This window comes from Biomphalaria glabrata, chromosome 9 (assembly GCF_947242115.1).
Source record: "Biomphalaria glabrata chromosome 9, xgBioGlab47.1, whole genome shotgun sequence".
Taxonomy (NCBI): domain Eukaryota; kingdom Metazoa; phylum Mollusca; class Gastropoda; family Planorbidae; genus Biomphalaria; species Biomphalaria glabrata.
In genome coordinates, this window is record NC_074719.1 from 39,386,102 (window position 1) to 39,409,255 (window position 23,154).

Below are 23,154 nucleotides of genomic sequence, written 5' to 3' on the forward strand. Positions count from 1 at the left end.
TGTAATGTCGGTCGTTTTAAGACCGTAATAGGACGCCCGTGAGTCCACTATTAGGCGCGTTCTCGTTGAGTCTTGTGCATATATGTCAAGAGGAAGTAGGACTCTAATAACGAAATATTACGATCAAAAGGCCAACAATAGAAAGGTTGTCAACGCAAAACGCTGATACATAATGTCGGTAGGTTAATACTTAATGAAGGGAACTGTAAAATACTTGTATTACACAAATAACAAACTAATGTTTAAGAGGGAAGACATATTAGGAACTCCATTTATTACGTAAACACATGCAGTGTTGCACTGGCGCGCTAGTGTTGAAATGTGCATATAATACCAATAAGTTACAGGAACCGTCCAATGTCGTATTATCTAAGACACTAAAGCTGACCTTATTCTATAGCTTCAAAAATGTGTTTTGTTTACTTTCGTTGCTAGGCTCCTAAATCCTAGTCTTTTTTTTTTAATAACCACGTCACTGTCTATGTCAAATATTTCCCTTTTTATGAAACAAATAATTTTTCGAGCGATATTCCTAATCGTGTGATAGCAACAGCCAACTGTAATGGCTACCTGACTTGAGTCCAAGAAAGTGAAGTGGGGCTGGCCACTTGACCCCCCCTTTAAACTGTCAGTCCTAGAGACTGATGACCTTTTTCATCATTTGCCCAAAGGACCTCAAGGTCTGAAAGGGGAACTTTAACTCTTTCTCTCCTAACAGACGATACCAACGTTGATTCCACCTGAATGTGGTAAATAATTACGTAGAGAAAGAGTTAATTTTCTTGACATTAACTAAGGTCGTTACGTTGTCGTCCCCACAGTTACAGAGTCTGCGTGCATCCAAAGTGTCCAATGGCAAGACACCTGATAGTTTTGGGTCATCCACAAGGCAGGTTCTGGCAGGACTTAGCTAAGCAAGGAAAGTGAATTATTAGCATTTATAAACACAAATTAACGTGTTCTGATAATTGTAGTAGGTATTATAGAGGAAAACATCCATTTGATTTAATCTTTATTTTTATTTACCCCTTTTATTACAGTTAACAAAATGGTATGAATGGTATGAATAAATGTCGCACAATTTTTTACACAAATTCGTTTTCTGTCTTAAATTAATATCACTAACATTTAAGTAATTGGTTAATATGCATGACTAAATACATGACGCGTAGGACTTAATCATCTTCCTTTTTGAAGTAACGTCTGTATCATATAAGATAAGATAAGATTAAAAATATCGCAAAATAATTTATTGAAAAAAACAAACTCGGACTTTTTTTGTAAAATATCCACATTTCACTAGAATTTGCAAGATTTCAAATAAACGATAACGCTGAGATGGGTTTTCAACTGTGAAAGCTTTGTTTTGCAGGCCTTTTAGTACTGATTTACTAACATAAGTTTCTTAAGTTAGTATGAAAAAGAAAACATTTTTTTTTAAAGTTTTCGTCATATTCATTTCATACCCCTCGAAAAAGGAAAGGTTCACTTGCCAATCCTTCTATGTTTCGATTCTCTGACTGCTAATACGTATTAACTAGTGCAGCCCCTCTAAACGATGTAATTCTAGCTTCCTATGACTGTTTAAATACTGTCCTTGCTAGGTTATTTCAAGTCTTTGTCTACCATAATAATTGATTTGGAATGACATGTTGCTGTCTTTCTATTTTCTGTCTATCTTTATTGATTAAGTGGTATTATTTCCGACAAGCATTTCACATCAAAGTACAAAACCGCTGCGTAAAGTGGGAGGGGTGAGTAGCAGAGGGCAAAACAATAAACACGCTCATTGGTTAATGAGAGAACCAAAGTACACTAAATATATTGTAATAACTTAAGTGAGGCAACCCAACGAGGACATAGACGTTTATTTACATAGAGACATGACAAACACAAAGGGCATCTGCTTTGAGTACAGCATCTCCATATTGGCTTTCTACTTGGGCGGAAATCGTTAGTCTCTTCATGTCAACATCCTGTTCTAGTTTGGTTACTAGAAGTGCGCATCTCTGCACTAGCCTGGATGGTGGTGCGCATGGCAAAGTCATAACAATATATATAGATAGTGGAATAGAGTCATAGTCATAGGTTTCTTTTTTTTCACCTTATCCAAATCAAAATCATAATTTTGTATCCGAATAGCAGACTTTCTATACGCATTGTGTTTGTTATACAATAAATGAGAATCGAAGGTGATTTTCTTATTAAAACTTTGAGAAATCTATCGGGAACAACTTTCTTTCCTGACTATCGGAGATTTTCACAATACATTCTTAATTCTAAACTAAATCGATGAAATATAACAATCACAGTGAAAAATCAAACAAAGAGAGTGTTTCAATAGACTGAGAAGTCGTTCCATGGTAGAGGAACACCTTAACAGTGTAACTGCAGTAGATCAATGTGTGACATACAGTTCCGGAGACAATAGATGTGTGGTTGCGTTAGAGGCGGCTGAGATACGGACTTTTCACTGTGGTATGTACCTGAAAACTGTTTACCCTACAACCTGTGAGGCAGAGGAAAGACGAGACTTCTATTGTGTATGTATTTGTTGTGCAATTATCTTGTCAGCAGTCTCAATCTTTTAAAAAAGTTAAAGATAACATTTCATTACGTCTCTGCTAATGCTATTCTTCATGATTTTATCTATGTTTTATCTATGTTTTCTATGAACTAAAAAAAGTCAACGTACTCAGCTGTACAACTTCCTGTAAATAAACATTTTCCTCATTTACACCCTTTCGTCGAGTCCGACATTCGGTGTTTACTTTTATATAGGGCCGCATTATTTTTCTTAAGTTTTATTTTAAAGAACCTTTTGATATGGAAGAAAATATATTACTTGATGTAGTTGACTGACATAATGCTATTGGCTACATTTTAAGGGGCTTGAGTTCGAATCCTGACTCAAGCTTTATGTTTTTGCTGAGCGTCTAAAAGCGGCAAATACATCTTTTTCCAGTTACCTTTTCCCCATGCTTCCGCAATAGTAAGTAGACCATAGCGCAATTAGAACGCTTTCGCATGAAAGATGCGCTGAGCGATTTTAAAATTTACATTGTGCAATTAAAAAAAAATCACTTTGCTAAAACTACTACAACCATTAAAATATATTGTGCTAATTTTCAAACGTTGTATTTATCTACGTAAACTCTACATTGTATAGAGCTATTAGAAATAGTCTGTCTTCATATACATGAGAGATTTCCAGGTTGTTCAATAACCTACTCTTCCAAAACGCTAACTTCTTTATTGTCAATCACGTAGACTGGTGCAGTGCTGTTGCGCATGTGAGCGGCTTTAACACTGAAGCCACTTCTGCTTATTACCAGGACATCACAAAGACTAAGAATTGCCTGATCTAACAGAGCGCTCTCAAAACCTTGACACGAGTTCTTATCACCTCTCTGGCGATCAATGTGCGAGATTAGACCTCCATAATTTATGTACTGAGTACCAAAGAAGTCTTGAGCCAGATTTCTGACAGCTATATAGTCGGTTGATATAAAGAAATTAGCGCTACTGTTGGTGTCTTTCTTCTTCATAAAATTGAACAAAACAGGAATATCCTCATCTGTTATTGCAATAAAAGGTTCATCCTTTGGATTAGATGGATTTTTCCCAACTCTGACATGAGCACAGATAAGGCTTCTATTACCAACATTGAACAGTGGAGTAACGTCCTCCATGCTTAAATCTAGTCCTTTTCTCTTTATGAATTCTGAGCCTAAAATGCCCTGTAAGCGTGATGTTAAATTAGTCGAAGGTTTCATTAGCTCATGCCAGGACCAAAAGAATCGACTTCTGGGATCTCTGAGACCTGACCATTGCCTTGCTATGTCAGCATAAAATTTGTTATCAGTCACATGATAGATAAGATCGTTGTTTGTTCGAACGTAGATAACTTTGTTGGGAAAGTATTTCTCAAAATCTCCTTGCATGCTCATCGACCAAGGGTCTTTCACCATTGGGTTGTATCCATAAGTAGAAATCGTATTATTTACTGAAGGGGGTTCTAGCTCATTGGCTTCAGGTAACCAGTCCACTTTGTTGGGAACATAAAAATCAGACAGATTACAAGGAGTAGTCATGATCAACTTAAACTTGCGTTGTATAATCCTAGACCAGATGTAAACAGATGTCAGCGGCCTCTGTCTATCTCCCAATCCACCACACATCGAGTTGGTGTCGCATAGATAGCACAAATATTTAGTTACATTTTTATAGCTACTTGAGTTGAAAGACGGAGGCAAATTTTGTGGATACTTTATTATTTCACCAGCTTTTCGGTGTTTACCCTTCCACTGTCTTGAATAGTTGGCACGAGATTGTGCTAAATACACATTTTTTGTAGGAAAAGCCGGTTTTGTCATTTTATTATTCAATGTGAACAAGATTGTTACAGTGGTTGATATGTTTTGAAAAAGTTGTTTTGATTGTCCTGAATCATTTTGCAACAATATTGTATTTAAATGTGCTTCCCGTATCCATTCTTTCGTGTCCAGAGATTTGGAAAAGTTAAAATCTGGCCTAACTTCCAGGAACTGATATTTGACTGGTGATAATACCAGAGTTACGTAGACTATGGTGATCAGTGTTACACTCAGATAAATTATTCCAAATATAAATAAGCTTGTCTTTGAAACCTGAAAAACATTAAAAAAAAATTATTGAATGTATTTACATTTTGTGTGAAGGCGCTGTTGCTAAGTGGTAATGTGTTTGGCTTCCGAACCGAGGAGTCCCGGGTTCGGATCCTGGTGAGGACTGTGGTTTTCAATTTCGGGATCCTTAAAGCGTCTCCGAGTCTACCAAGCTGGGCACCTGTCATTAGATTGGGAAAAAAAAATTAAGGTTGTTGGTAGTTATGCTGCCCACATTAAACCCTTGTTAATCGTAGGCCACATTGATAGATGATTATTACATCATCAGCTTTATAGATTACTAGGTTAAAGAGAAACTTTATTTTCTACATTTTGTATATTATATAATTTGTAAAAAAAAAAAAAAAAAAGAATGACCAAACTACTATTAGTGATGTACCGAAGGTTTCAAGGGATCTCAGCCCCCCCCCCTCCACTCCTCTCCATTGTGTACCAACGCCAACACGCAATCCATATTTGCATAAGATTAGTAGACCAGTAGATAGTGCAAAAAAAAAAATTATATTAAATGTCAACAAAGCTAACGAAGGAGCAATCTGCAGAGAGAGTCTTCATTTCTTGCAGACGTAATTTGACAATACCTATATTCAACTTGTAACTTCATGGATATTTCTGGGTGCATAGAACATGGGTTGACCGTTAAAACTTTTCAAAGTAAAAAAAAAGAAATGTTAATTTTGCTAAAGAAAGCTACGCTTCGGAACCTGGGGCGGCAGCCCTCGTCAAACTCACAACTCCCCATCGTTACCCTACTGGACATCGTAATGGAGTGAGGTTTAATAGCACTAAACTTTAAACACAGACACTGCAGCCACAACACACACAGACAAAAGCATAGACAGCCTAAAACAAGGGGCTTATGTTACTAGACACTTGATAAAGAAACAACTATTGTGCAAAGTTACAGTGGAATGAAAGGATAACATCTTTCTACTTTCGAATAGAGTTTTATTTAACAACACTCTTTCCATTCGAGATAAGTCGCTTTTGGATCTAGATCTACATCTATTTTAGAAATAGTTTCGAAAGGCATTAACGGTAAAGGGAAATGTTGGCGTGGTCTAAACCGTTTGGCCGTTGGCGTGGTCTAAACCGTTTGGCCGTTGGCGTGGTCTTAACCGTTTGGCCGTTGGCGTGGTCTGAACCGTTTGGCCGTTGGCGTGGTCTAAACCGTTTGGCTGTTGGCGTGGTCTAACCCGTTTGGCCGTTGGCGTGGTCTAAACCGATTGGCTGTTGGCGTGGTCTAAACCGTTTGGCTGTTGGCGTGGTCTAAACCGTTTGGCTGTTGGCGTGGTCTAAGCCGTTTGGCCGTTGGCGTGGTCTTAACCGTTTGGCCGTTTGCGTGGTCTAAACCGTTTGGCTGTTGGCGTGGTCTAAACCGTTTGGCTGTTGGCGTGGTCTAAACCGTTTGGCCGTTGGCGTGATCTAAACCGTTTGGCTGTTGGCGTGGTCTAAACCGTTTGGCTGTTGGCGTGGTCTAAACCGTTTGGCTTTGGATCTGTCGTTTCTCGATTTTGAATATCCACGTAGTTGTAGATTGACATTTCGAGCTAGGGAACGGCCCATGATTCCCCAAATCTAATAGGTAGAGGCCTAACAAATTCTAAATGTGGAAACGTAAGAGCTAGTTAACCGACGCCCATAGAAGCATCCTCTGCCCCCAAAGATAGTTACCTACAACTGACATGAATTGTTTGAGAGGAGCAGCGTTTCTCAACCTTTATAGATCAGCGATCCCCCTTCTTTACAATTTCCCAGCCCACTACACGTCGACCCTAAAAAGATCATAAATTATAGTAAATTAAATACGCTTTTGATGATGTTATAGAATACTAGTTGTAATGTGAATATCTGATATGAAACCTCTATTGTATTTTACTTTTAGAAAATGAACAGTGTGAATTTGTTTAGTGTTGTTGTTTTTTTTTATCACGAAACAAAATGTATTTATATTTTGTTTGAATAATTTTTTGAGAAAATATTTTTACTTTTTTTTGGATCGGGTCAAGACTCCCAATTCGAAAACTTGCTTTCGTGTTCTTTTAGATCCAATTGTCAATGTACAGGACGATTAGAAAAGAAAGTCTCTTAAGTCACCATACATAGCAAGCGTAGGACGTAATCATCTTCCTTTTTTTTTAAGTAACGTCTGTACTTCATAAGATATAATACAGTCTAGAAAAACGTAGCTTACATCGGATCGTTTACATTGCCTAAAAGTATTGGGCTAGTATTGGCAGTGTAACGTATCAAATGTTTACGTTCAGAAATAAATATTGCAATTAGTATATTCAATAAGTTTTTAGTACGAAACATTAACTGATCAAGTAAAACATACACTTTGTAACAAAGTAAAATGGCTTTTTTTTTTCCAAATAGACTTTAAAAAATTGAGTTGGTATTCAACAGAAGCGTCTCCGTGAGGCATCTCTGTTACGTATAGCAGTATTTGACGTTATTTTAGGACTTAGTAATTTTTCATATAGACAGCGCCGACAGTAGACATATTCCATTTCTCTATAATGATGTAATTAGGCCCACTGGTCGTTGACTTGTAGCACCAAAGTGATGGTAGACAATTAAAACCACTGTAGGAGTAATTTATCCTAACTAATTAAACGTCAAAAATCTTGCATAACTTCCTGGTGAACAATACTAAATTTAACTTTTCTTATCATATAGACAAAGTCAACTTGTGATACAATGAAATAACTGTAGTAAACATTAAGTAATAATAGTTTTAACAAATCTAACTCACTACACTAACACAACCTTTCAGCTAGGGGGTCTTGGGGAAGCCTTGTCAGCCCCGACGCCAAGCGTTTTCTTGCATTCTTCACTGCAGAAACGCATTCTCCTGATATCTACAGCTCATTATTCATCCTATTAAAAAGGCAGGTGATATTAAGTCAAATAAAGTAACATGGAGGCAAGGGCCGATCCTAAAGTGCGTCTGACAATCGAGTCGCAAGTAGCGTAAATATATCTTTATTAGGCGTAGTTATCGTAATATTATCTTCATGTTAAGCGAGACCTCTTGTAGTAGGCCTGTTTTAGTCAGCATAGGACATCCACCGAACGACGGTTAAACGCTTAAAAATATCTAATTTTCAAGAACCTTTTGAATAATGTTTTACTTGAAAAATATTCTAATAGGAATTTATACGTCTTTACTACATTGCAAATACAACCGATTTGTTACTTGAAAAGATAAGATACTCACAGATCTAGACTATGGCTTTGAGGGTCGTTGTCAGAAAAAAAAATTCGATAAATAATATTTGTTTAAGAAAAGCTCAATTGTAACATTTTGTTCAATATGCATGTTTTTAACTTTGTTTTGTTACAGAACTAAAATTCTAATTCTGACAGAAAACAAAATCGGAAGTAGGAGAAGAAACTAAGTGGGCCAATTAGATTCTACTCTAATTTTTTTTTTTTGCATTTTAAAGAGTAAAGCATAAATTGTGAGTTATAGTATAAAATGTATTTATACAATAGAAAAATATCAGATTGAATACAGGCTGGAAAAAGGCGACTAGGAAAAAGATATTTGGGTTTCAACTCATCTCGATAGCTACTCTTATACTGAAAAATTTCATATGAATTCTACATTTTCAAAAACAAAGTCTTTCTAAAAAAATTATGATCAATTCATGTACTATTACATAAAATGTGTTGCCATATTTGACTTTTCTGTTTTAACATGTCATGTTTTCGTCTGGAAAGGGGAGGGGGCGGCAGAGTAAAAACGATTAATCCTCGCTCCTTTTTATAATTTCTGCTAATGTTTACAGAATACGGGGGCGTGGGACTTGATATAAGAATTTAATTTATAGCATATATAAATTATATTAGTGGTATAATTTTTTTTCATTTTGTAATTTTCTAACTAAAATACGTGTTTTATTGATAGTCGGAGGCACTGGCGGATCCGGGGGGGGGGGGGGGCGGTAGAGGCGCATAAAGCTATTAAACATTGATACAAAACTAATTCCATGTCCAATATTTAAAATTGATTTACTAAATTACATTCTCTGGTACTCTAAGTAGCCAAGTCAGGAACCAGTGCATCTATTTCTAAAACTTTGTTTTTTGTCTAATTAAAAGAACAGGAAGGGAACCCAACCTGCTCTTTGACATATGAACAAGATCTATTGGACAAATGATATTGTCATCTTTTCTTTTGCCAACAGTCTAAGAGCAGGGTGCAACGCGTCCATCACGACCAACCGCCTTTAATTTCCCCAGCGCTCAACCACTCAGCCATCTCGCCCCCCCTCTCTTTGTCATAGAACTTCAATAATTTTTTGATCATTCGCAACTTGGCCAAAGACCGCTCTGCTGATAACATATGAAAACTGATAAGGATTGGATCTACTTAACTACTTGTATTTTCACTATAGCTGCATTCATATTGCACGACAGGCCAAATATCTCGTTTTCAATCTGTGGGGCTTTGAATTCCTGTCAAATTATATATTCATAGTAATTTTAAATAAAGCCTGGTCTGAGTTCTGGTATAAATATAATAGTGCTAACTTTCTTGAACAACTATAAACTAATATTAAGTAATCCTCCGTGAATGACACCATTCCATAATCAATGCATGTATTATCAGGGCAGCCGTCACCTATTATTCAATGTGTGCATTGCACGCAGGCGGCCTGAATGTAAGGGAGGGGGGGGGGCAGCCAAATCATTATTCCAAGGTTACGTTTATTTTTTTTAATTTTAAGTTTCATTAAAAATTAATCACTTTTTTTTTTAATATTTTCTATAAATTCTAATTATTCCATTATCCTTTGAAAACTATTTTACAAAAAAAAAAAAAAAAAAAAAAAAAAAAAAAAAAAAAAAAAGATATTCGTACATAAGAAGCTATTTTAGAAACTTTTAATATGAAAAAAATGGATCGGCGCCCGAGGGAGTCCCAAGGGTTTTTCCATAGGTGCCTACATATTTCTGACCTTGAATTTTCGCGGGTTATCTGTAATATTTGTTTCGAATGATGCTTACAGATGCAGATCAGTCAAAACATTTTTTTCTTCTTAGTATCTACTTACTACATATAAATATTGTTGTTAGTCAACACCCCGCCCTATAAGTATATATAGTAATAAAAAACTCAATGTTAAAATCATTTTCCTTTTTATGTTAAATGGCTGTTAGTTTAGCGTAGAATATTCTTGGGTCATCATAGATGTAGATCTACATTAAGTTGTATGATACTAGCTGTTTGGAGCCAACGACCGATCAACAACAAGGAGGGAGGGTCGGCGAAAAAATGTTTTAATCTCATTGTAGTTATTTATATGTATCTGAATATTACCAATGTTTACAAATTAAAATATATTAAGTTAACAACACCTTGTCAAATGTAGACCGTTTTTTGCGAGAGGCGTATGCAACAATATGTGTTAAAACTTTTTGAAGGAAACATTTCAAAACGTCTTCACTAGTGTGATTCTTCTGGATTTTCTTATCTGAGATTGGTCCCCGGCAGAGACGTCTTACTTAGCACGAAGATAATCTTGAAAAAGACCACGCCCATTACAGACATCCGAATAATACTATTGACCAGGGCTGCCTCTTTATTAATACATTATTTTTTTTACTAGGATGAATAGTGCGTTCTAAAAGAAAACTCATTAATATTGAACTTTTTTATATTCTTTCTTCTTATTACTATAAAAAGGTGTAAATGTAGGGGAAAGAATTTCTAAAGCAGAAAACCCCAGAATACGCTCATCGCTGGGGCCCAGACCCGAAATCAGACCCCTTGCCGACTGAAACGGAAACCAGCCGAATGTTTAATTCTATCACCAGAAAAAAACTTTACTGACGCTTAAAAATTGTGTAGGCAGCAATATTTCTAAAAAAACTAAAAATAAAAAGGACTCGTTTTACATCGCTCCTCTAGGTGCCCAGATTCTGAGGGGGGCTTTAGCGAAAATACAGCGTTGTGTTTCTTCTTTTGGTGATAGTGGTGTGTTGGATAAATTTGTTGGCACCTCCAAATTCGCTTATGCCAGAAGATTGTGGACACAACGCACAAAATTGCAATTTTGTAAAAGCCCATTTAAACAATAGAATCTAAAAAGCTCCATCAAAATGTCCCTAACGTTATACCATTTACCTCAACACGTTAATTATACAGTACAAGAGTCAGTGTACCAGTACTAGAGTCAGTGTACATTCAGACTCTATCACCGCCACTCATTGAAATGCACCAAGATACCTGTGTGTAGTCGCTGAATGAACTCTTTATGTTGTCTGTTGTATTTATGTGTATTTTTCTGTTGTGTTGTCTTTATATGAGACACGAGTCCTTGTAATCACAACAAATTTCCGTAAGGATCAATAAAGCAGTCTTAGTCTTAGTCTTACTAGTACTAGATTCAGTGTACTAGTACTAGAGTCATGTACCACTAAACATCTTCAAACTGTGTAAGACGCAAGTTTCCAAAATACGATCGAAACTGCACGCCTCCAGCAATGAACTAGTTTCTTTCCTGCACAAATACGACTCCGATGCGACCCCTCCGAACCAATACCTACACGATGTTGACGTAGGGCATGAGATTCACTAATGGGAAGAAAAAACTCTCCACGGATAATACACGACTTTATTAGATGGGGACAACATTGACAAGGCTGCTTCCTTAGTTTGGCTCAAAGCAGGTCATCTCTACCTTGAAACTGAAGACTTTGTCACGACAATACAGGACAGAGTAATTAGGACAAAAAATTACGAGAAACATATTCTAAAACTAAATATTGTTGACCAATGCCGAAAATGTGTAAATGTGGGTGAGTCAATTGAGCACATAATGGCAGGATGTTCAGCCCTATCGGAATCTGCCTACAATAATCAAGTTGCAAAGCTAATACACCAGCACTTGGCTTTGACTCACAATTTGATCGGTAAGGATTCTTCTCCTTATTACAAATACTCACCACAAGAGGTTACGAGTCTACGGGTTATCTACTTTACTAAAATAGGCCTATTTTGACTGACAAGACGGTAGATTTTAATCGCCCTGATTTGCTGCTCATCGATAAAAAAGAAAAAGCCGCTACCATTATTGACATTGCTGTACCACTATCTCACAAAGCTGAAAAAAACAACGAAACGATGGGAACCTTAACTTGGAGATTAAGCGTCTATGGAAATTATCTAAAACAACAAATTATCCCATTGTTATATCAACCGAGGGGATAATAACAATTGACTTCACAGATACCTTCAAAGCCCTTGGCATTCCTAGCAACATTCTCGTTGCCTGTCAGAAGGCGGTACTTCTGCAGACCTGCCACATCACCAGAAAATTCCTCGCTGGAAACTGATAAAGGGACTACGATGAATTTTGTTTCGCTTTAACAAATCTTGACTCTGGCTTCGCCAGAGAATAAATACTTGTTCTTTTCTAACATAATAATAATAATAATGGAGTTAAAGTCTCTTTCGTATAGGTCCATATAAATGTAGACTGAATATAAAATATCACCACCTGGCGGCTGGTGGTACTTACAACGAACCTTACCTTCACGTTCATCCTTGGACAAAAGTTGTTTTTTTCATATATCCAATAATATTGTTTCTTTTCTCGAACTGTTTACAATATCTGGTGAGGCAACACTAAATGAGGCTTTGTCTTATCTATTTACCATTTTAATTGTTTTTGTATGATACTATATTTAACGTTAGTTCCCTGTTATTTAAAACATAACAAATGGTCCCCTAAACATGACATGAGCGTTTGTGATTGGTAGCTGCGAATTTACGATCGTGTGTATCGCCATTAGTGTGTGTGTGTGTGTGTGCGCGTGAGTAGTTGGTTGTTGTGACTCAAGTTTGTGGATGTATCTGATTTCTTTTTGAGCCTGAGAAATGACTGGTATTGTGAAATTGGCTAAGTGTGTTCTTTATAAGGACCACAGCAGTGTTCTCCAAATTATGACCTAGATAGGTGTCTCAAGAAGTAACAATAAACGAGTTAGCGACGAAAAGGGAAATGAATATGAAGCAATTTTATTACATTCTAATTAACTTATTAAGATAGCTTGTCAGAGAAAGAAAACTTCATCCAGACTTCATGCACTTCAAAGTGACTTGTTTTAACTTGTTTATATATATATATCTATATATATATATACTATATACTATCTATATATATATATATATATATACTATAAAGTAGAAAGTAAGGCGTATGTATGTATGTATGTATGTATGTATATATGTATGTATGTATGTATGTATGTATGTATGTATGTATGTATGTATGTATATATGTATGTATGTATGTATGTATGTATGTATGTATGTATGTATGTATGTATGTATGTATGTATGTATGTATGTATGTATGTATGTATATATGTATGTATGTATGTATATATGTATGTATGTATGTATATATGTATGTATGTATGTATGTATGTATGTATGTATGTATGTATGTATGTATGTATGTATGTATGTATATATGTATGTATGTATATATGTATGTATGTATATATGTATGTATGTATATATGTATGTATGTATGTATGTATATATGTATGTATGTATTTATGTATCTATGTATGTATGTATGTATGTATGTATGTATGTATGTATATATGTATTATGTATGTATGTATGTATATATGTATGTATGTATGTATGTATATATGTATGTATGTATATATGTATGTATGTATGTATGTATATATGTATGTATGTATGTATGTATGTATGTATGTATATATGTATGTATGTGACGAATAGAAATCAAAACCGTTTGACCAATCTTGATAAAACTTGGCAGGAATGTTCCTTGGGTACTAACTTAGACCGTAGTGTATGTATTGTAGCCCTATAACAAACTTAAGACACTCAAAAAAAATAAAGTTGTCCGACTCTATTAACAGAATATAGTATTTATGGATCTAGGCATTGTTTACAATATTGACATGAGAAAAGATCGAAAGGATTTAGATCTAGATCTAATTTTAAAAAATACACTTTGCGCAGATAGTTTTTTACTTTAACACATGAAAATACAAAAGAAGGTCCATTGATTTCATTATATAATAAAATTAACCTTCAAATTTGTGTTTCAAAACCATTTTTGACATAAATTAGTTCCTTATATCTGTGACTACAGATTTCCTGACGAGTATACTTTCATTAGACAATACCGTAATGTTACACATCTTTCCATCCCTAGATCTAAAACTCTAATTCAACTATAAGATGATATAACTTCTCTTCGCACAGATAGTTTTATACTTTAACACATGAACATACTAATTATAGTCTATTCATTTCATATTTTGATCATATTAACATCCAAATTTTGTTTTCTAAAGCATTTTTAATACATTCGTTTACGAAAGCTACGAAGCCGAGTTGAGATAGGCCTAGATCTATATTCATTCATGAATCATCGCGTACTAAAAATTATTTCGTTTAATTGTTTAATTGTTCATTTAATTGTTTACTTTATAATTCCATTCATTTAACAAGGCTATCGCTCTTTTCGTTTTTAATAGATATGTATGTAAATCCATTTTCGCAAAACTAATTTTATTTTCGTAGCGAAAGAAAAAACATTTGAAAGGATCATTAGCTAAGTTTAACATACATCTAAATCCAATCCACTACATTAGTAAATACAAACGTAGACCCGCAGGCCGCAGGTAATGTCAGGCTAGTATATATATTGTTACGAATCTCACTATCCAGGCTCTCTGCAAACTGCACCTTACACCACCAACTTAATGAACTTGACAAGTCAGGGCTCCAAAATAACGTAAAGGTTTAATGTCCATAAATAACAGCCAATACTGTACAATTGGCAGCACGTAGAACAGTACAAATAGCTCTGCGATAACAAATATCTCTCCGATAACACCGTTCCGCCGTATCAAGTCTTGCACTGGCCTCTCCGTCTCGTTCCTGGCTTGCACTGGGTTCAACAGTTCGGGACTGACTTCACACACTTGGGCTCGTTGTGTCGGACTCGATCACAGACCAAGATCAAGACGCCGTTCGTCTCAACTGTACTTGACAGTACTCCGCACTGAACCGTCGTAATGCTCCGTACAGAACCACACAGTTGAACTGTGCTGTAGTCGACCGTGTTCTGAACTCCTGTCGTGAACCCGCTTTCTGACCCTTGCTGTATTGAGCCCCTTTTATCGACCGTCTTGACTGCGACACCACCGCTCTTATATAGGGTCCCTACTGGCCTTCTCGAACCGGACAGAACGCCCCTCGACGTTTCTAGGTGGTCAGATGACTATAACTCTCGTGACGCTCCTGAGCTCTGTTCACGACGTCAGGTTCCTTCCCGGACCGCCGTCCATCCTTCCCGAACCGCCTTGTTGACACTCGTCTCGGCTGACCGTCGTAACTCGTCACGGTTGACCGCACGTCTAGCGCTGGCCTGGGGCGATTTTCGTCGACTGACTACACTCACACCACTACCCCCATCTGTGCCACCACCAGGTTTATAACAATATATATATATATATATATATATATATATATATATATATATATATATATATATATATATATATATGTATATATATATATATATTTATATATATATATATATATACAGTGCTTTAAAAAAAAAACAATAAATGCCGTTACTCAGTGATGGATTGCCTAACTTTTAACTACTAATAAATTAATAATAAACGTTAAAATACAAAAAAAGTAATAATTTTTCGCCACATTGAAAAAGGTGCCGATACTCCGCAACGTGCGTACCGTCACAAAAAAATATATATGGAGAGAGAGAGAGAGAGAGAGAGAGAGATAGGTAGATCCTTATGTCTTTGCAGACAATGGATGCTCCCAGATGATTTTGGTTTTGCTGAAAACTCGTGACTGTTGCCTCCATGTTTTGTTTTCAGCCACTTTGATGCAGTATCTGAGCTTCCTCTCCGGGGCGCATAGCTGGGCCTTAAGACACAAGGTAATTCAGAACAAAAGGATCTTAAAGTCATGGTTGACAAAACTAGCATATCTGAAAGAGGCGCGTTGGCTAAGTGGTAAAACAATTAGTTTTCGAACTGAGGAGGTCGAAAGTTCAAATCATGGTGAGGATTGGGATTTTTAATATCTGTATCTTTAGAACTCCTCGAACTGCACCTAGCTGTAATGGATACCTGAAATTACTTGAGGAAACTAAAGGCGGTTTGTCGTTGTGCTGGCCACCTAACACCCTCATTATTCTTGGGCCGCAGAAACGTATTACCTTTACATTACCTTGTCCCATAGATCGCAAGGTCTGAAAGGGTAACATTCTTTTTATTCTTACTAAGTGCAATAAATTTAACATCATTACAAGGTATCAAGCTTTAAAGCTTATCTAAGGAAAAATAACTGCTAATTACTGTCATTTATCTGAAAAATTAGAGGATTTAATTCATTTTCTGTTATAAAACAAAATTACTTTTACTAAATGATTAACTAATTGTTTAATTTTTGGAACTATCGAGTATTGTTATCGACTATAAATACTTGTGCAAAATTTCAACTTGATCCCAGAATGGGAAGTGGGAGAAAAACGTGTCGAAACCAAATAATGGGACTTAATCCACATACACACACACACACGTTAAGTAGTATTCGTTTCCATTATTTCGAAATCAGACACAATAGTTAATCACCAACAAAAAAAAAATTAACTGTTTAATTTTGTTTATATTTGTTCATGTCTTGTCAGGTTCAATGTATGAGTGGGAAATGGGAGGAAACAAAAAAACATGTTTAACCTTTTCACCATACAGTCAGACAAAGTGAGTTGATATAAGCTTTGTAAAAATAGATGGGTTTTTTTTTTTAGTAAGGAGAGAAAGTTGCATCTTTTGATTCAAAGAAATAAAATTGTGGGTTTTATTCTTCAAATCTAAAAATTTTGGATTGTTTTCCTCCTGTCTTGTGAGAATGAGCAAAAGTTTAATTTAAAGGACCAACAACAAAGATTCGTTGATGGTTTGTCACTAGAGTGAATTTGACCTTACTTACGTGACTTACGGGGAAAAAGACAACATGGGCGGAGATGTAATGACTTCTTTACTGCTAGAGGGTGTACAGTGCGTCTATAGTGTTGTCGAAAATTATACATTAGAAAAGTTATTTTTTAAAAAAAGTCTTCTTTGTATTGAATGTTTTGAATGTTCATTGAGTTTAAAAATTATTACATTCCAGCCCAATTCTCGCGAGGGCGGACACGGTTCGAAGCCGGGACTATCAAGACGAACGCATTGGCTCTACCAAACGGTCAGGCAATCCTCCTTTTTTCTATAGTTATAGAAAGGGATGACTTCTCCCAATTAAATTATCTATTCTTTTGAAACAGTAGTAACAATACAATCTTTACTAGATTATTAATAACATTTAAAATTAATACAAACATTTTTTGCAATTCAAAAATAAAACTAGACGCCTCACGCTGCTCTAAATGGAACTCTCCCCATGCTAAAAGGAAGGCTGTTATTTCAATTAGGAAATAGGAATACCCAAATTAATTTTGCTGCTATTCATATATGAGCTATGTCCCCTAGATTATTTATACCAGTGGTTCCCAAACTTGTTTGTCTCGTAGACCCCTTGCCATGTTTTCTGGTTTTCGGTAGACCCCTGCTTAACTTATATTGCGTTTTTTGCAAATTCATCAACTCCATTTTTTAAAACAAATTACCAACTTTAGTGAGTCGAAGAAAGAAAAAGTATTTTAAAGCTACATGATAAGTTAGAGAGATCTTTTTTTTTTAAATTTAAACCAACTAATATAACAATTAAGATTTATTACTGGAATCACCAAACACACTGGAAATGTTTCTGTTTTTTGTTGTTTTTTTCTGCATCATTACGTATATTATGTTTCATACAGGAATTTGTTGTTCAATGAAATAGTCCTTCAAACAATAAATATTCATTAATTAATTTGGCTTAAGTATCAATGTAAAAGTTTTCACATAGATGTCATATATCAGTTTTAGAACCTTTGCAACATTTGGTGACTAGTAGTCACTTAACTATTCCGTGCGGTCAGCACGAGATCTTTCTTGGTCGGGAAATGACCACGAGGTGAACACCTCAGTTGAGGTTGGTCTCTTGTAGAGAGAGGAGCGTTATTATCTCCTCGGGTATAATATATGATCATAAAGTTATTACTGTGTTGTATACGTATTTCATTGGATAAATTAAGTGAGAAACTGGATGTATAATTTCTAATGGCTGAAGTCGCCAATATCTTTTGTGATTTATATTTTGTACGTAATAAAATCCAAGTCTGCTACCAGAGTGTTTATAAATGATTCTAAATGTTGTCGTTGGAGAGTTTAGTATATTAGTGTTCTTACGCACTAGCAAATCTAGTGCGTGTAAGAAAGTATTTGGTTAAGAAGAACTTTATGGTAGTACCAGAAGAGGTATCTACAACACACAGAGACATTCGCGTCATCACGCCTACAACAAGAACCAGGCTGTGACAATAGAGCAGTTTCTCATGTATTTCTTTAACTTTATTGTCAGGCTCAATATAGGAACCACGGAGCTGTTTTCACTAACAGAAGAAAGGGCGAAGGCGAGTAACTGGCGCCTAAACCAGACATCTTTTGGCAAGAGGGCCTCATTAGCCTCAGCTTGCTACCCACTTAGTAGAAAGAAAACTGAATTCAAACCACTGCCGCCTTGCAGCTATACCCAAACATGGGAAAGGTTTCATGCGTCAACCTGAGGAAAAATAAGGAGCCCTCAACATTTAGGCAGTTTGCAGCACACAGCTCTACACCCTGTCCGAGCCGCTGGTCCAAACTGTATATGTTGTTTACAAAGAATTATAAGAAGCTTTTATGTAAGCTTTTAAAACTGATGTGCCCTTGAACTGTATTGTTGCTTAAAGAAATTCGTTTAATAATATCAGATGTAAATTTAAATCCACTTCAACAGCTGGTAAAATCAATGTTTTATCCATAGTGTTTTCAATATTTGGCTATAAATAAAGAGATCTAGTAAGACGCTTACAAACCATCATCTTCTCTATATGATGTTGAAAAGAGATTTTGTGGATCGATTCTGAACTTAATCTTTGAGAGTTCGAAACTTTTTCAAACCTTTATCTTTTTATCAGGGGGGGCATCGTCTCAAATGATCCTGAAGCATAATTTGTTTCATATATCGTCATAAAAAGGCACTAAGCAACCGCTTGTTTGACAAGGAAGGAATGAATCCCAATTTTAAGTAATCAACGCTTTAAAATCTAAATTTCTTTATGTTAAACATTAGTTACTTGTAGACAAAATTATTTAAGCTATTTAATTAATAAGTATTGAAGTTAAATACAACAATTTTTTAGTTTTAATAGCAAGATAGTGTAGGAAATAATTACATTGATAAGATGTAAAAATTAAATTCACATCCTGCGTTAAATAAAATCCATTATCGTAGACCCCTGTGGACATCCCATAGACCCCCAATTTATATTTTCACTTTAGTAGACCCCTTGGAAGTCTTCGTAGACCCCTAGGGGTCTATATAGATCACTTTGGGAATCACTGATTTATACCAAAAGTTTAAAAGGCCAACTGAACGACTAAGATAAGAACTAAAATTTATGAAGCGATAAGAATACGACGCGTTTGTTTGTTTGTATGTTCCGAAAGTTAGTTATGAGATTTCAGTTTATTTATGTCCATGATCTGTGTTGAATATCGCAACAGGTCCTGATTTAAGTGTGCTACTTCAGACAGCTGACCGAGAGTCTGAAATTTGGCTTCGTTTTTTTTTTTTTATAAAATGAGATACAATAAAAGAATAAAGAAATTAAAAAATCAAATAGTCATTAAAGTGACTTTAACGACAAAGTCTGATATTGCTGGTAGCTTGAGAAAGTGTCATGTGAAGTTTCTTTTTTCATTTATTATAGAGCTACTTTCATGTGTTTTGTTTAATCTCTTTTGCGGACATATGATGGAAGAGGTATCTCCATGCTGCTTTTAGGCGTACTGTAACCTCTTCTCGAGGCGAGTGTCAAACTGGAGTACTATTGAAAGGTTGCCAATGCAATACATAAAAAGTAAAAAAAAAATAAAAATTACGATAATTTTATTTTGAAAGTTAAGTTTTAAAGTTTGTTGGATCAGTTTCGAGCAATCCTTCAGAAATAAAGATCAGTACCTTCTCGGATTAAGCCTCTCGACAGTAGCGGCCTAAGGGGGTGGCAAGTGGGGAGACCGCCCCAGGCCCCGCACCTATGGGAGGGGGAGAGGGCCTGCGATCGAAAATTTTATTGTCACCAACTTCGAAAACCAAATCAGTTCTCATAAGCTAGGACTTGTTACTCAATATTTTCCAAGTATCTTTGAGATACTAATTACTTAAGCTCCTAACATACATTTTTCTTTCGAAATACCGTTCAGTTTCGGTAAAGGCTGCGTCTAATGACCTGCCGATTTTAAGAGGCTTTCATTGTTTAACAGTTCACATTGAAAACGTTTAGATGGAAGCAACTAATCCAAATAGTTTATTTCGTATATGAACACCGACGTATCCATCGGATTTTATTAGGAAAAATGCGTAGTGATCAAGTTTGAACTTATCTTTGCATTATGAAAAGTGGTATATGAAAGAGTCATTAATAATATTTCTAGTAAAATAGATGCAACTTTTGACAAAACGATTTTTTTATGAAAATTAATAAACAAATATACAGTGTTTTATTGATTTTCACTATTGATATGTTCTAAGACCGCACGCGAATGTCAGATTTTCGCGGCATTTAACTCTTTCTATCCTAATTATCGATAATATTGTTGATTATACCCCACTTGAGTTAAAATAATGTTCGGTTTTATTAACTCTAATTTGTATTATTTGCTTCTGTTAATGCAGAACAATTACAATACAGTATATAATGTACTAAAGCGGACAATAGTAGGCCAACAGTACCTACGACATGTTCTATGTTTTGTAGCAAAAATAAGGCCCACAGCTTAGAGATGGACATACTGTAATGTTATTGTTACAGCGTTAGAGACAGATTAGCCCGTTAGCGTGATGTTGTATTGTAATTATAGTCTACCCTTATGGCTAAGGGCCCCGCAAATGGCGCTCGCCCAGTGCCTCGCGCACTGCTAAGGCCGCCCCTGCCTCTCGGCAACACAAGCAATCACGAGCAATCCTTCAGAAATAAAGATCAGTACCTTCATCTCAAACCTACTCCGGGACAACGTGTTGAGCGTTTGAATCCATGAACATCACAAGCCCAAAGTTGTTGCGCGGTGTGGGTGACACACTGATCTAACAGCACTGAGTGACAACGACCCTTTTGCCGTCACTGGAAAAAACATAATCTATGGTAGCCATCGAAAAGATTATCATGCACCGAAATTTGTTTATTCCTTTCGATGGTCAGAAACCATCATTATGCCTGAGTACTCTCCAGCCAGCGAAGGTAGAGGTTCCTAGTCTATTTAGTAATCTGTCACCAAACTGTACCCCAGTGGCTACAAGGTCTCGCAGATACTCGGTTCCAGATAGAAAGTTTATAGAGAAGGAAATTCAACAACTAATAAAGGATGAAATTATTGAACCATCTAAATCTCCCTGGCGTGCACAAGTCCTAGTCACAACAAATGACAGACATAAGAAAAGAATGGTTGTGGACTACAGCCAAACCATAAACCGGTTCACTCTACTAGACGCCTACCCTATGCCAAGAATTGACGAACTGGCAGAGAAGATTTCGCAATACTCTGTGTATAGCACTTTAGACCTGAAAAGTGCATACCATCAGATTCCTATAAAAGAAGAGGAAAGGCCGTTCACAGCCTTCGAAGCATGTGGGAAACTGTATCAATTCCGTCGAATTCCGTTTGGCGTTACGAATGGAGTCGCTTGTTTTCAGCGTACGATTGACAAAATCATCGAAGACGAACGACTCACTGACACTTTTGCTTATGTGGACAATGTGACCATCTGCGGTATGGACTCTGAATCACACGACCGAAACCTACAGCGATTTCTTGATAGTGCTCAAAAGTATGGAATCACTCTTAATGAAACAAAAAATGAAATTAGCACTGCTAAAGTGAGACTGTTAGGATACGAGATTTCCAAAGGACAACTTAAACCGGATCTTGAGAGATTTCACGCTCTAAGGGAATTACCCGTACCAGTGAACATGCGTGAACAGAAACGAGTAGTGGGTCTTCTGGCTTACTACTCACAGTGGATACTTAACTTCTCAACAAAAATAAGCTTGTTAACAAGAAATCAACACTTTCCTGTCTCCGGAGAAGTCAAAAGAACATTTGAAAGTTTGAAAAATGAGCTTGAAAAAGCCGCCGTATATACTATTGATCTGAATCGCCCTTTAACCGTTGAGACGGATGCTTCTGATATAGCCATTGCAGCTACCCTCAACCAAGATGGCCGACCCGTTGCTTTCTTCTCTCGCTCATTAACAAAAAGCTATAGAAAATGAGAATCAGAGTAGAACAGAGCTTGATATTGGCTGCCCCATCCAAAGCTCACCTCCCAGGAATCAACCTACTGATTCTATCATGCCTGAAGAAACCACCAGCACCACTGAAGACATAGCCAGACCGTCCGAAACTCAAGCAGATGAAACTACACATACATACAATCTTAGAGTAAGGAGAACTAATCCCAACTACAAAGTGTAAAAGCTCATCAGCTTAGTAAAGTTCTTACTTTGACATTCAGTTTTGTCTCCAAAATGACATTTGTTTATTTTACTACTTTTATTTGGTTTTGTTGACTTGACTTTAATGTGATATTTGATCTATCATGATATCATGATATATTTTAATACGCTATATTATTTACCATGTTATATCAACATGTTACATTATGTCATGCTATTCTACATTGTTTAATTACTCCAATCTCTATTATTATTCTACACTTACTTATATCAACATGTTACATTATGTCATGCTATTCTACATTGTTTGTTTACTTGAATCTCTATTATTATTCTGCACTTACTTAATTCTTTCATTGTTTATAATACTAGTTAGCATTATTTGAACCGGGGGTGAATGTTATGTAAATTATATTCTGTATCGGTTGTCGTTCTTATCTTTACATGTGCTTGTAACTCGTCCGTAAGAATGTGTTCACGAAATGTGTGTTGTGTAGTCATTCAGTGTATGAAAGCCATACTATACATCATCATATGTGTATATGTATAATATATATTATGGACCTTTCAGTTTCAGCAATGGAAAATGAAAAAAAAAAGCACAACTGTTTTCACTTGATACTCTGGAGAAATGGGAAAGCTTTGTTTCAAAAGCTTTAACATGCACATAGGCCTACATGTCTTGTCCAAACTACCCATTGAAATAATGTCAATGAAAAACATGAAGTCTGTTTTCCACTCTTTTTTAGAAATATTAATAACAAAGACAGTCAATTTCTTTCAAGGAACATAATTTATTCCTTGAA

The 23,154-nt window shown here is 35.9% G+C and overlaps 1 protein-coding gene across 1 annotated transcript; it reads right to left on the minus strand.

Annotated features, from left to right (window-relative positions):
• Positions 1–3,107: 3,107 nt before the first annotated feature.
• LOC106065513 (uncharacterized) lies at positions 3,108–12,282 on the minus strand. The gene is made up of 2 exons (XM_056041969.1): positions 12,215–12,282; positions 3,108–4,649 (listed from the first exon to the last, which is right to left on the minus strand). Exons 1-2 carry the CDS (start codon positions 12,224–12,226, stop codon positions 3,228–3,230), a joined length of 1,434 nt encoding a protein of 477 aa, XP_055897944.1. The 5' UTR covers positions 12,227–12,282; the 3' UTR covers positions 3,108–3,227.
• Between the last annotated feature and the right edge of the window lie 10,872 nt (positions 12,283–23,154).